The sequence below is a fragment of the Carassius carassius genome, chromosome 5, assembly GCF_963082965.1.
Source record: "Carassius carassius chromosome 5, fCarCar2.1, whole genome shotgun sequence".
Classification (NCBI taxonomy): domain Eukaryota; kingdom Metazoa; phylum Chordata; class Actinopteri; order Cypriniformes; family Cyprinidae; genus Carassius; species Carassius carassius.
Window position 1 is genome coordinate 32,057,622 of NC_081759.1, and position 16,267 is coordinate 32,073,888.

The following is a 16,267-nucleotide window of genomic DNA, read 5'->3' on the forward strand; positions in this document are numbered from 1 at the left end:
GACTTCTTTTGTTTGGTCTCACCTGTATGCGTTTATTCTGGAAAGTCGTTTTCCACTTCTTTTGGTGACAGCAAACTTGACAAAAAATTCAGGAGTGCTTAGCAGTATATATGTCCCAACACGTTGGGAGTATACAAAGATTTCCGGCAACACAAAAGATGTGCTTCCTCATGTAGCTGCGACTCGGACTCGTGACAAAAATGTATGAATTGAGGCTAGTCAATGTTTAACCATTTCATAATTGTATCGCTGGCAGAAGCTTCCGTAGTGTGCTGACTTTAACCTTGTTGCTTTTTCAGCGTCATGAGCGTACACACAGACGCACGCAACGTTTGACGCACCGAGCTCAAACAGGTATGGACATGCTCAAGGGCTTCAGTCGTTCCAACAGTTTTTACACTTCCTGACCACAGTAAGAAAAGTAAAAACTCACAAATGAAATACACACTGAAGATACAGTGAAGAATAAAGAGTGTATAATGTACCATAATATAATATAGTAACAAACTTAAATGGAGAGTAAACGAGTCAAATTAGTTATCTGCATTCTACATTACATATACAGTACAAATATATGAAGATTTCCTGTCTTAGTCTTTTAACAACAACTCGCTGCATGTTTCACTCTCTCAAACACTCTGTCTATCACAAGGGTGGACATGAAGAAAATAGCAGTGGCAAACAGCAGACATTTCAGAGACTACTGAATCAAAGTCAAAATTATAGCAACTGACACGGCATGGCAGATAACAAGCCAACCAGTGCTAGGTCATTTCCAATGCAAATTCAGCCAGCATATGCAAATCAAACATGCATTTCACTAACGAAATTGAGCACTGGCAAGGAGAGCAGAGTGACTCTGTTCTAAAGGTTCCACTTTACATTACAAATTGCTGAAGAAATATCAGTTGAGAATCTGAACTACACTCACATGCCAGTTAAATGCTACAGCAACTGTGTAGCTTTTAGCAGCTTTCTGCTAAATCACTGTAGTGTACCATTTGCCATGATAACTTAACATAAAAATGACTATTAAAGGGTGTGTTATATAGGCTAAGTTTTTATATACATAACAAAAGCATTACTTATTGCATTATTCTTTTTTGTTTTGTGTTAAAAGGATGCATGCTATTTTGCTATGAATTTATTCATGCTACTTGAATTTATAATGGCAGATATGAGAGCTTCATCTGTGCCTGTCAATTTTGCTCTACCTACAGGGTCTCACTAAATCATGTGTTTTTGGAAATCTCAAGGGTTCTGATTTAACAAGGCACAACAGAAAGTGTCAAGGCCATATCACAGTAACAACAGGAGGTACTAATAAGGAATTTTTCACTGTTCAGGACTATTAATTCACTCAGTCAGTGAGACAGCATTCGTTTGTTAAATCAGACAGTGCTATATGGACAAACAGAATTACTGAAGCAAAGCAAATCCAGCCATATATAGAGATCAAATAACTGACCTCAGAGTGTTTCCACTACATGACTTGAATTCAGAAAAGCAACTTCAAAATCTTTTACATGCTGATGCATAGACTGCGTAAAAAAAAAAAAAAAAAACTACTTCAGATACTGCAGAAGGTGTCAAAACAGCATTCCAGTGAAACTACAAGACACAATGCCTGCTGTATGACACCTATCTATTGTGTGTATCATTGCACCCATGGGGGCCCTTATCCTTCTGACAATATAATGACAATGCATCCTAAGAGCAGAGCAAGGAATATTTTAAAATGTAATTTATTTCTGTGATGCAAAGCTGAATTTTCAGTGCCAGTCATTCTTCAATCTTCAGTGTCACATGATCCTTCAGAAATCATTCTAATATGCTGACTTTATGTTTACTAAACATTTCTTGTTATTACGAATAAAAACAGATGTGCTACTCTTATTTTGATGAAAACAGTGATAGTTTTCCCCCACAGGATTTCCACTTATTTGAAATATACATTTTTTTGTAAAGCATTTATTAATTTCTTATCTCTCTGATGATATTAAAACTGTATCTACACACAGTATTTTGTATTTCATTATAGTGGAATTTTCTAGGGCAGGCTGGCTTACACTAAAACACAATCCTTTTACAACCCGAATTCCGGAAAAGTTGGGACGTTTTTTAAATTTTAATAAAATGAAAACTAAAGGAATTTCAAATCACATGAGCCAATATTTTATTCACAATAGAACATAGATAACGTAGCAAATGTTTAAACTGAGAAATTTTACACTTTTATCCACTTAATTAGCTCATTTAAAATTTAATGCCTGCTACAGGTCTCAAAAAAGTTGGCACGGGGGCAACAAATGGCTAAAAAAGCAAGCAGTTTTGAAAAGATTCAGCTGGGAGAACATCTAGTGATTAATTAAGTTAATTGATATCAGGTCTGTAACATGATTAGCTATAAAAGCTTTGTCTTAGAGAAGCAGAGTCTCTCAGAAGTAAAGATGGGCAGAGGCTCTCCAATCTGTGAAAGACTGCGTAAAAAAATTGTGGAAAACTTTAAAAACAATGTTCCTCAATGTCAAATTGCAAAGGCTTTGCAAATCTCATCATCTAAAGTGCATAACATCATCAAAAGATTCAGAGAAACTGGAGAAATCTTTGTGCGTAAGGGACAAGGCCGGAGACCTTTATTGGATGCCCGTGGTCTTCGGGCTCTCAGACGACACTGCATCACTCATCGGCATGATTGTGTCAATGACATTACTAAATGGGCCCAGGAATACTTTCAGAAACCACTGTCGGTAAACACAATCCGCCGTGCCATCTGCAGATGCCAACTAAAGCTCTATCATGCAAAAAGGAAGCCATATGTGAACATGGTCCAAAAGCGCCGTCGTGTCCTGTGGGCCAAGGCTCATTTAAAATGGACTATTTCAAAGTGGAATAGTGTTTTATGGTCAGACGAGTCCAAATTTGACATTCTAGTTGGAAATCACGGACGCCGTGTCCTCCGGGCTAAAGAGGAGGGAGACCTTCCAGCATGTTATCAGCGTTCAGTTCAAAAGCCAGCATCTCTGATGGTATGGGGGTGCATAAGTGCATACGGTATGGGCAGCTTGCATGTTTTGGAAGGCTCTGTGAATGCTGAAAGGTATATAAAGGTTTTAGAGCAACATATGCTTCCCTCCAAACAACGTCTATTTCAGGGAAGGCCTTGTTTATTTCAGCAGGACAATGCAAAACCACATACTGCAGCTATAACAACAGCATGGCTTCGTCGTAGAAGAGTCCGGGTGCTAACCTGGCCTGCCTGCAGTCCAGATCTTTCACCTATAGAGAACATTTGGCGCATCATTAAACGAAAAATACGTCAAAGACGACCCCAAACTCTTCAGCAGCTGGAAATCTATATAAGGCAAGAATGGGACCAAATTCCAACAGCAAAACTCCAGCAACTCATAGCCTCAATGCCCAGACGTCTTCAAACTGTTTTGAAAAGAAAAGGAGATGCTACACCATGGTAAACATGCCCCGTCCCAACTATTTTGAGACCTGTAGCAGAAATCAAAATTGAAATGAGCTCATTTTGTGCATAAAATTGTAAACTTTCTCAGTTTAAACATTTGCTATCTATGTTATTTGTTATCTATGTTCTATTGTGAATAAAATATTGGCTCATGTGATTTGAAAGTCTTTTAGTTTTCATTTTATTAAAATTTAAAAAACGTCCCAACTTTTCCGGAATTCGGGTTGTAATACTATACTGTATGTGGCACCATGGGAAAGAAACAAACTAGCATATTTACACTCAACATTCAACACTGGCATAAGAGTTTGCTGTGATGAGATCTAAGCAAAGAGCTTCTGGCTGTGAGTGCTGAGAGATGCATCCAGACTGTAGATGACCATGGACACAATGAGAGGAAGAGAGAAAGAGTCCCTGAGCACCAGTCGGACGGTGACTAAAACTGGACTACATAAGTCAAACAGGTTGTGTTATGAGCGGTCTTCTGCTCCCACTCTCACACTAATACTGAATATTGGGTGTTTGATTTCACAACTTTGCTTTAAATTTGATTTTTAAATGATGATACCACACCATCCCAGAGCAGAAATCTGTAGTGTTAATAATTACACTGATCCTATCTTTATGATGAGGGCAATTAAAACATCAGATGAAAACTTGATAAAGAACCATTCTGGCTTTGATCCATCACATAAATCCTAAAAGAGCAGTATAATGTTTGCCAAGACACAGCTTCAAATCTTGTATTTGGCTTATGGCACTGGCACTCGTTATACAGTAGCAGTTTCTTCTTCAAAAACACAGCTACAGTAGGACATGAAGCGTGCAAACGGGTGCAATTGCTCACCTAGAGCTTCATCAGTCTCTCAAATGCTGAGACTTGAACCAGCAACCCTTCAATAACAGCAGCAGAGCTAATGCCTCCCATGGTGCAATGTAGGATGTAAACTAATGATCTAAGCCATGTGCTCTGCTCTTGTGCTGAGTGACCTTTACAGCAGCACATGCGTGAATTAATCACTTTTGTCCTCTTGCTGGTGCTTGACATTATGATATATTTCCATTGTTTAGATCCTAGTAAAACACAGTTCCCCCAGTAAGCACTATAGAGACATCCAGTGAGCCTGCAGTGTAATATAGAGGCCGGCTGATGGTATATTCAGTCTTCAGGCAGTTCTGTTAATAAAAGTGTGGCCTTGATGAGTAAATGAGGAATTCATTTAACACTCATGTGCTCCCCTGTACCTCATCAGGCTGCATCATCAGGGATTTACGGGCAGAATAAAATAAGGTCTGTCGTCTAATCAGCCACTGTCCTGACTGTGCTGGTTATTAGCATTCCATTACCATAATCACTAATCCTCAAAGGCTGAACCTGTAGTTCCCATTTCAGTGTGGGCCGCTTTTGGGATACAGGCATGATAAACACGCTCTCTTTTTTCACACGGTTTTCTCATTACAAGAAGCCATACTTTTTGATTGAGGATTCAAGCCACATAAATTATTCATTAGCTAAGTTTTGTCAGAGGATGTATAATCTCAAAATGTTGTTTATTAGTTGCTACACCTAATCAACAGCAGACAAACTGGAAAAAAGGGGGAGGTAGAAAGTGCTCTGGGAAGGCATGCTGGCTTGCTCTTAAATCACATGTAAGAGCCCAAATACAGCTTCTATTATATGTGTGCTTTGAGTTATGCTGATGAGCCATAAAAACAATGCTAATTCATTTACAATGCTAAATACACACCAAGAGCTAAGATGGAATTGTTTACACAGCTGTACTTCTATTTAGTAGAATAAGACAACAATAGTTGTGCAAATATGAATGGTTAAGATATTACTGGATTTTTTTTTTTCAAATGACATGCTACGTGCTGTTGAATACTTATATCTGATTGGCTGACAATTGTTCTAAGGTGTGAAATTATTTTCAGGGAAATGCATGGTTAAAGTAGTTAAAGGCAGGTCTTGACATTACATGTCCATATCACTTCACCTAATGAATTCAGTTATTCCAAAAGTCTGTACAGCCTAAAACAGCGAAACCAAAACCACAATGACACGGCCAAACAAATAAATATAGTGAACTATCTAAATATAGTAAAGCGTTTTAAGGACTAGAACCTGACGAATGTCTTGAAATACAATATCTACGATAACCGTAGTATAAGTGGAATAATTGATTTAGGTCCATTGAATTATATATTGAATAACGTACTCCGCTTCGCAATATGGCCACATCACCACCTCGGGTGTGCATTATTTTACAATCATACAACAGCCTGTCGTCAATTATTCTTTACCTGTCATCTTGGATAACAGTTGTCTGAAAAACTGTTTAACCTCCAGATTAGTTTTATGACCATAATTTTCCAGATGCAAACAAAGACTGTAAAGGCCTGAAAGAACCACACCACAAATAAGACCAGATGCCTCAAATCCCAGAGCAGGTAATCGTTAGTATGGCATTATGGTATAGATGGCAGAAAATGGCCTTTGATTACAAGTGCTTGGTTTGGGGAAATAGTCACTTCTGATTCAGAAACAGTGGGTACTACATAAAATGTATTTATTGCAGATTTGTACTGTAGCCATAAAATAAATGTGTATTTTTGTTTTCACATGTAATAAATCAAATAAAAATACACAGCAGTTAAACAATTTGGGGCAGATATATATATATATATATATATATATATATATATATATATATATATATATATATATATATATATATATATTAGTGCTGTCAATCGATTAAAAACTTTAACTAGATTAATCACAAATTTTTTCTGTGATTAATCGCAATTAATCGCAATAAAAAAAGAAATGTTTTTGTACGTTTTTAATATATTTTTTAATGTAATAATTTCACAGTTAAATTTAAATACTTGTTTAAATGACATCTTTTTATGAATGAAGGCCAGTATTACTGATATTAATACAGCTACTGATTTTTTTTTTTTTTTTTTTTTACATTTATTATTAGGCTTCAAAAATATAACAGTTTTTAATTTAAGTAAACTTAAAACAATGCTAACATAAACCCATAATAAATGTCATGTTTACTCCTGCCCTTCCTGTCTTAACAGTTGGGAAATATACAGAAATTTAATAAAGTTATCAAAGTTATATGCAGTCTGCACTGCATAAACTATAAATTAAATGGTTAATCCTTATTAAAGCTACAAAAGGTATTTAGTCAAGAGCAGCGAGTCATTTTCTCTGTTCCCTTTGTTCTTTTAACTTTACTGACAGGAAGCTTTATTGGCTGCTGTCCCTTTAAGAGCAGACAGACACGTGGATCTCACCGTTTATATACTGTCTATGGATCTCGCCTCATTCTCTCACAACTCTTTTTGTTCATTTTAGACTTTATATAAATCATTTAAGATTGCTCTTATGAGGATAATCGACAAAACTGGCACTTTGGGATGTTTATTGTTAGTTCAAGCGCTTAAGAGAACTGGATTCTGGCGCCCTGTCTATGCATTGTGTGTGTGTGTGTGTGTGTGTGTACGTGTGTATGTGTCACATAAGGGCATTCACAGACAGCGCATTCTCTTTTGTCTTGCCGCGCTTGAAATGTTTAAAAGCATTTAAATGAATAAGAGCGTGATCATATAATGTAAAGCTAGCCAACGGATGGCAGAAAATACAGATGCTGCGTTAATTGCGTTAAATATTTTGACACGTTAAACCAGACAAAAATTTATCGCATGCGTTAACGCGTTAACGTTGACAGCACTAATATATATATATTTACTAAACTTGCAAAATTACAAAATATAAAAAAATACAACTTACAAATTATTAAAATTACAAATTGTTATTAAGAATTTTTATTTCACATTCTGTATAACAGAACATTCTTATAAAGTGTTTTAAAGTAAATAAATGTTTCTTGAGCGTTTAATCAACATCACGTGACTGGAATAACAGCTGCTGAAAATGTAGCTTTGCCATAACAGAAATAAATTACATCTTAAAATATACTAAAACAGAAAACTTTTTATAATGTTTAGTGTATTTTTGATTAAATAAATTCAGCCTTGGTTAGGAAAAAAAATCTTACCAACACCACATTTTTGAGTGGTAGTTAATAATAATAATAATAAGATCAATCTTAGTTTTAATTTTTTTACATTTTCTTTTTATAATCTTTAAAAATAATCTTTACTAAAATAAAATTAAAAATACAATTTTGATTGTAATTCTTATATTGCATGTTATAATGTTTCTCCTGTTACGCAAAACAGCAGCTACACTGTATGGCTGCATTTGTGATGTATACTACTGTATTATCTGGGAACACTGAACACACAGCTGCCCTTTTGCTGGTCCATGTGGTATTTATCCATTGTCAGGTCCTACCTTACATCAGCTTGCAAGGCTGCAAGAACATTGCTGCAGTCAGCAAACCCAGAAACCCCTCCACACACCAACAAAGAAATATCACACAATTCCTCACAAACATATGGCAAATAAAATCAGCCTAGAGAGACAGAGCACTGCTCTGTGGGTTGGACTGTTTAAAACACTTTCTGAATATGACACAAGAAACTCTCCCATTCATTCACGCCTTTACAGTACATTTCATAAACATATCCTGTGAGGGTTTAGTTCAGAGTGGAGGCCCCGAGAGGAGAGAAAAAAAAGTTTCCAGTTTCACTTTCACTTAAAATAATCCTCTCTTCTCTTAAAAGTCTCAGTCCACCCACCCAGAAATTCAGACAGCAGTAGCTTGGCCAGAATGATGCAAGACACATAATCCAAAACAGATGAGAGCGGGGTACTCCACGTATCCCAGATGTGGAAATCTCCTCTGAAATTCCTACAGCAGTGGCCAATAAGAGCTTGATAATAATGTTAGCAGGCTATGCTATTATGGGCTACACAAGCCTGACGTGCATGTGGGAAGGACTCACCGAGCTCACAGCTGCCTGTGGAGGTGACGCTGGAGCAAGGGCAGGGGATGCAGGGCTCTGCCACAAGAGAACCAGGCCTTCGGTAGAAATTATACCTGCACTTTTCACAACTGGATCCTTCGGTGTTGCCTTGGCAGTTCTCACAGTTGCCTGAAAGAACAGGGGGAGGGAGAGAGGGTTGAGTAAACAGACACACAGCTGTGACTGACAGGACTTTGGTCCAGTAAGGTTGAGGAGAGGGAAACGAAGTTTAAACAAGGTAGACATAACAAACCTGAAGCACCCTCCCAGAGCATGTGCAAACTTAATGACAAAACACTAAAAGGGAGCTGTGAAAACAAATAAAACGCATTAAAACTTTAATGAGTTTTTTTGTATGTGCCAATGATATTCAAGTGAACTCTTTACGGGTTAAGTGGTTTGAAGGGCTTTTATTTAATTGATTTGAAATGGTGTTTGAAAGCCAAGTATAAAGAGACCATTTCAATAAGTGATTGCATAATCACAGAGGAAGTACAAGAAACCACACACACACACGCATTGCATGGCATTCCTCTGATTACTATGCAACAAGCTCAACCTAACATGTACATCAATAGTGCAGTTTCTAATTGGGAAAAGTGACCAGATGAAAACTGTTGCAGGTGATGAACGAGTCATGATTTCCTTCTTGGAGCCTGAGAGAAAAAGCAAATACACTATACAGTAATAAATGAGCGGGATGAAACGGCAGAAGAAAGACTGAGTGAGGATTGAGGTGTTGTTCTGGAGCTGGAACAGGATCTGACAGCATTTTCACATGTAACAGTGATCCTCTGATTCACATGCTGATGAACACCTGTGCTACTGATGTCCAAAATAGATTTCTCTGTTGTACAGCAACCTTCTTGTTCTTGCTGTTCTTTTATCCCTTTTTTTTAAACAAAGCAACACTTCTGGCCCAAATCCTGTACATATAATATGTATTAAAGTCACTTTATTAGATATCAAACTACTACAAAGAAATACAACAAAATATGATTACTTTGTGCAGCTCTACTTTATACATTTAGCAGATGCTTTTATCCAAAGCAACTTACAATTGAGGAGCATAAGCAATTCATCATATTCATACATTTTTAATTGCGGCATCAATGTCCAAATACGTTTTGGGACCGCTGCAGTGCTCAGTAAGCAATTACCTCAGATAGAGAAAGATTAATGACACAAATTAACCAACCAACAGTCAAAATTAAAGAAAAACTGCATTGCACAGGTGTAGGCAGCAACACTAGTAATCAGCTGACTATGAGTTTCTGTACAGCTGTCATCATCATGAACATTTACGCTCGTTTGATCATCTCTGCATGATAAAGAACGCAGCCTTTGTGTTTTTGCACCAGATGGCAAAATCTGAATTGACTTCATAACATTTGATCCGACACAACAATATCATAGACAGTCAGGCAACGAGGTGACTTATTTTTTTCAGGATCATTTGTCTCATCTGCCACTTGCTGTGCAGTCAAAAAATAAATTACTTTTCACAAATACACTGCATAACAAATGTAGATTTTTGTTTTTCCTGAAGAAATGAGTGAGTGATGCTTGGCTGTTCAAAACTCAACAACACAATACCATTGTTCAACTGCTAATGTTCTGAATGGTTTCAGATGGCAATGATTGCTAATTTTTAATATATTTTTGTTCCAAGACACAAGTCTATAGTATTTTTTCTTTTTACAATTGCTCTTCTGATTTAACAGTAATAGTAAACCTCACTAAGATTTTGTATTATTCCTGTCTGCAGTACAAACATTCTGTGTGCCACTTCCTTACAAAGTAGTCCAAAATGTTGTGCATGAATTCTCTATCTAATCGTTTTAACATATTAAATCATTCTATTCATTTAATGAAATATAATCAGCATTGCACATATGTAACTAGACATTCTAAAGAGAGTCACACACCGGACGAGAAGCACAGTGCCACGTCTTTAATATTCAAACACATTGTTTTCTAGGAGTGTATGCACACTGGCGGAACAATTCTGTCTCTGTCCGCGGAGACACGCTACGACACAGGGCGCTGTTCAAATTCAGAGCGACACCTGCATAATTTTATATTAAATAACATCATATTTGTTTCAAATCGTTGTTTTACATTATACCAAAATACCACTGCTGCAAAATACTACTTACAGTTGTACAGCTTTAATAAAATGTAAACATATATAATTAAATGTATAATAAACATTTCCGGCTTAATATTTACAGATATTAGTCCATATCGTGATTTGATGTAAGTGCAATGACCTATTTTTGGATTAATTCATTCAAAATTTGGCAAATTCCATGCCATTCCGCGTTAAACTGTAAATTACGTTTTTATGATTGGATTCCATGATTCCCTCCGCGTTTTCTGCATTGCGGAAATCATAGGGCCCTAGTTGTGGTACGCCAGCTTTATCTTGCAATGGACACATGCCACGACGTTCTCTTTACGTTTGCCCGTGCCCTCAAATCAAAACACTGCTGACTCCTTGCAGACAGTATGCGATTTCAGATGCAGCGCTCGTGTCTCCTTCCGCGTTGTGGGTGACGTAAACGCGTTGTGTCACATTGAAAAAATCATTGCGAAAGAACCTGACGTGAGATTTTAAATAAATTAAAAGAGGCTTCGAGGCAGAGCAATTTGCCTCGATCATTTTTGGGATGAAAGCAGAAACATATTCCTTAAGAACAAGATAAAGCAAACACTACAGAGCTCCAACTCAGGGCTGTAAGCACACAGATCAAAGAGGCTGTGTATGCGTGTTTGAAAAGATGGGCTGCTGTCAGACCCACTCAACTGTGTGTGTGTAACTATGTGTTTTACCACTGGGTCTCCAGGGCCAGACAGTAAAGCAGGAGGAGGATCATTAGTGTTCAAATGCTGTTTCCTGTATTGAAGACGGATGTGCGTCCACAGATGAAGCCTTATGCAAACAATCCCCCTGGTCCAGCTCTAACCCCTCTTTCGTTTCATAACAGGAGACTGACACAGGGGTCAGAGGGAAGCAAGAGCAGAAAGTCAGGAAAACAATCAATGATAAAGTATTTACATTAACACGATAGCTGAATCAGATGAATAATCATGAACAAAATATATGCAATGTTTCCTATAGTGTTTTTCGCAGCCTTATTAAACCAACAATACAATTAAAATACAATTTATTATAATAAAACCTATTTGTGGATGTGTATCTGTAACTAAAAACCACACACATTTAGTCATTGTGTCAGATGATAAATAGTAATTGCTCTCACGGACTGAGCGTGTAATTTGACTAATTCAAAGTAAATTGTTTTGTCTTTTTGACTGGCTGATCATTTAACTGGCTCATAGCTGGTGGTTTGTGAATCATACATACTACACTGGTTGCAGTGTAGCAAGCAAAGACAATACAATAGAAAGAGTGTTATCTGTTTATTGCCTTTTATTGTTGTGTGCTATCTGGTCTGTTTTATCTCATCACACTCAATTAAGCCTGAAAACTGTCAACTTAGCTCAAATATAACTTCTTTGGCAGTTGCAGCACTGTTACTGAATAGAGGGACAGGATACACTGGTGAAATAAAGCTGTTAATATACAGTGTGAGTCCACAAATCACCATTATGATGCTGGCCAGGAATTCACTGAACTGGGAGGAGGAATAATGAGCCACATTAATGAGTTTGAGTGTCTGTGTATGCATGAGTGTGATTATGAAGACAAGTGTGAGAAAATCAAACACATGCATAGCCTGTAAATAAGTAAAAGTTTGTTTGCTTGTTTATTTCTTAACGCCATTCCAGCATTTATGGCTATATTCATGGTCGATCCATACACAAGTCTTGTCTTTACACACATGTCCGGGGCCAATTTAGAATGTTCAATTAACCTAATTAACCTAAGAACACGTGCCTGGACTGAACACCTTTAATGGGTCAGATTAAAGAAATTGGAAAAACATGGAGCAAAAGCAATGCACATGTGAAATTACCCAAGTGTAGTTCATTGTCTGACAGTGGGGTCTAAAACTATTAAATTGTTTTCGGTAATTGAAATAAAGCTGATATAAAATGTTGTACATTTATTAAAACCATATTATTACACTACAAGCTTACCTTTAAAAAAACTAAAACGAAAATGGGAAATCCTACCTTTACAATTAACTGAAATAAATGTAAGTTTAGGTACTAATATACATAAAACAAAAACTTAAATAAACATCAATTAAAGCGCTATATATAAAAAAACAACAACTAAAAAGCCTAAATGACAAAAACACAACAAAAAATAAACTAAAAAATAAATAACTGAAAATATAATAAAATAAGCAAATTCAAAACATCAATAAATATTATAATGATATTTACATTATACAAAAAGAACAATAAGTCAAAATCAAAACAAACAATAAGACAAAGTATTACACATAAAACATTCAATTCAATAGTAAAGCTCTTGCACAGACCAAAGAGTAAAGGTTATCTATAGACAGGGTTTTAGATAAATCAATAGCAATGGGCAAAATACTCTGAAATGCTTCACAGCCCTGAAGCAAGGGCACAATCACTCTTCAAGTCTAACTGGGATTGTCTGAAGATCTCAGAGGTGTAATGTTGGATTATTGCAGTGGAGCAAATGAATGTCAACCACAATACAATGAATTGCATGAATGATTATGTCGAAAGCAATGTTAAGGTCCAGAAAAGATTTTAGAGTTCACAGACAACAAAAAGATCTAGAGGAGCAGACTCTATACTGCGACATGTACTGAAAACTAAAAAAGTTTTTTTTTTGTAATACTGTTTGAAAGCCAAAGGGAAAATGTGTTTTGGAATGTGGGTTGAAGGTTTCAATTGAATGGGTCAACACTGTAGTTTCAAGCTGTATGGAATAATTTCACTGATTAGGCAGCTATTTATTGAACTAAACACAGCTTTGTTTGAAAACTTAGTGAGAGAAGTACAGGCCACACCTGCTAGATTTAGCCAGGACAGAAAGTCCTCATGTTTGAGAGGTCTGTAGATAAATGCACAAAGCCTGAGCTCGACTGTTCAACTTAAATCTAAAAAGTTGTTACAATTTTTAAAATTTTGTAGTTAATCCCCTAACTTCACCAGAAGACCTGAGGGAGCTTAAAATATCAATGTTTATCATGCTGTTGACAAATGTGACCCTGGACCACAAAACCAGTCATAAAGGTATTTTTTTGTTTTTTAAATTACGATGTATACATCTGAAAGCTGTATAAATAAGCTTCCTATTGATATATGGTTTGTTATGATAGGACAATATTTGACTGAGATACAACTATTTGAAAATCTGGAATCTGAGTGTGCAAAAAATCTATATTGAGAAAATCGCCTTTAAATTTGTCCAAATTAAGTTCTTAGCAATGCATATTACCAATCAAAAATCAAGTTTTTATATATTTACAGTAGGAAATTACAAAATATCTTCATGGAAAATGATCTTTACTTAATATCCTACTAATTTTTGGCATAAAAGAAAAATCAATCATTTTGACCCATACAATGTATTTTTGGCTATCGCTACAAATATACCTCAGTGACTTACTGTAAGACTGTTTTTGTGGTTCATGGTCACAAATGGCATATTAAATACAACTAGCAGTGAAGGCTTTGATGCTTTTTGCATCACAGTGAACAGGAATGTAATTTTTGAAGATGAAACCTCTGCTGTGGAAATGTAAAATGAATGCACCAATGTATTGACAATGGCTGATCTGGGAAACCAGGCAGGAAACAGGATTATTTCAGGTCTAAAAGGTGTAACAAGATGACATGTTTAAGCTAAGAATGGTGAGGAGAAAAGACCAAAGAGAGACAAGATACACATTCAGAGGTCCTGGTTCTCCTCAATAGCTCAAATTGTGCTGAACTAATGTAACAATATCCCTTCGTCTCACTGCAAGGACATACGACTGGCAAGATTCACTGGCTCGGAGGCACTGGTTGGGACAGTTTGAGTCCTGCTGTGGTATCTGACGTAATGGCAGAAAGGTAATGGAGGCTCTCTGGTGCTTGTCTGCGTATGTACATTATTGGCTTTTAGAAAGCAGAGAGCATGCTGACAGGAACATTAAACACTGCTGGAGTGGCACAAATGCATGCTAGGGGAAAAGCACAGACAGTTATAGGGACAATGCATCAAATATCAAAAACAGACCAAAAAAAAAAAAAAAAAAAAATTATATATATATATATATATATATATATATATATATATATATATATATATATATATATATATTATATATATATATATATATAATATATATATATATATATATATTTTTTTTTTGATATTTGATGATATATATATATTTGAGATGTAAGGCTTCTGTTCCAAACTGTCATTATAAAAATGATGTTCCTACTTAACCAGAATTTTGGAGAAAAAGCTAATTCTAAAGGTAACACTGGATACTGAAAATTTGAAAATTATATCAGGCTGGTAAAGCGAACACTGAACAGCAAAAATATCTGACAGAAAATCAGCTAATGGAAAGAGAGAGTGAAAAAATACATCAGCAAAATGACACTTGATGGATTCTTGTACAGCAATGCTCAAACCTCTCAACAGCCTTTGCCACAAAAAGTAAATAAGGACAAAAACAGATTCTGAACGTGATCTGACATAACAACATGTCTTTCTTAAAGAGATAGTTCACCCAAAATATACAAATTTTGTCATTATATATTAACCCTCATGGTTTGCCAATTATGGGGTTTTTAATGATATGAGGGGCGAGTAAATGATGACACAATATTCATATTTAAGAGAAAAGCCTTTAAAAGCACAGTGAGCGATTACTGGACAATCTTCATTACATATGAAAACTGCCTGGAGGATACAGAAAGTATCTGAAGACTGGGATTTTCAAATTGGAGTCCAGGGACCCACTAGACTCAGGGAGGGGGTTTATTCTGTACTAACTCAGGCTCAAATACACACCTCTACCTACATTTTCAAAACTCCAAAATAGTACATATACCCATCTTATTCTTTATATTGATTATAGAGCATATTATCAATAAATAAAGACAAAATTTTAATGCAGTTCCATTTTTTCCTCAAAACGCATTTACCAGACTGCATTGAATCATCACATAATCAGCTCCATATGTATTCCACTCACTGGACATTTCACTTTGAAAGTGTGTTAAACGTGCAAGAAGCCATGTAATATTTTGCAGAAATGAAACCACAGGCACATATTTATAAAGATCCCGGGTTAGAAAATAAATCCCTGCCTTTACATTTTAGAAAACAAGTTTGAAATCCCCTGTGTGTTTAAAAAACTGAACAGCTTGTGTGGTGAGAGAGATACAGTATGGGTTAAAGCTCTGCAGTGCTGTCAGTGCATACAGCAGCAGGAAGTGCTTATGTGCAGTTGATTAGTTAGAGTGATGACATGGCTGCTGCGCATCAGCATCAACACCCGTCTTTGGTTACTGCAGTGGACTGACACAACAAAAGCCTTTTTATATCCTTTATATAAATGGTTTATAATTTATAATAAGAACAGTCTCTAGGGGCAACAAAGGCAGTGTAAGAAACAATGCAAACAATTATTGTGATATAACAACAAATATAATGGAATTGGAGGCTTGTAATATTGTTACATTGCTCGCTTTTATGCATAATTTATTAAAAAAGCCGAATTTTTAAGTTATGTTTTGGAACTCTGCTATCACTTTTAACCAACCACCATCTACTGTGCTGTATATATAAAAAAACAGTTAATATTAATTTATTTTACAGTAAAATTACAATTGTTAATTTTTATGGCTGCCTTCAGTTTTTTGCTTTCAAATGTTAAACAAACT

At 36.0% G+C, this 16,267-nt stretch overlaps 1 protein-coding gene across 1 annotated transcript in view; it reads right to left on the reverse strand.

Moving 5' to 3' along the window:
* The window catches only part of LOC132141279 (multiple epidermal growth factor-like domains protein 9), a 98,016-nt gene that overhangs the window by 6,630 nt on the left and 75,119 nt on the right, over positions 1–16,267 (reverse strand). Inside the window, exon 4 of the mRNA XM_059550651.1 lies at positions 8,405–8,554. Coding sequence (XP_059406634.1) covers positions 8,405–8,554 — 150 coding nt within the window. The remainder of the gene's footprint in view (positions 1–8,404; positions 8,555–16,267) is intronic.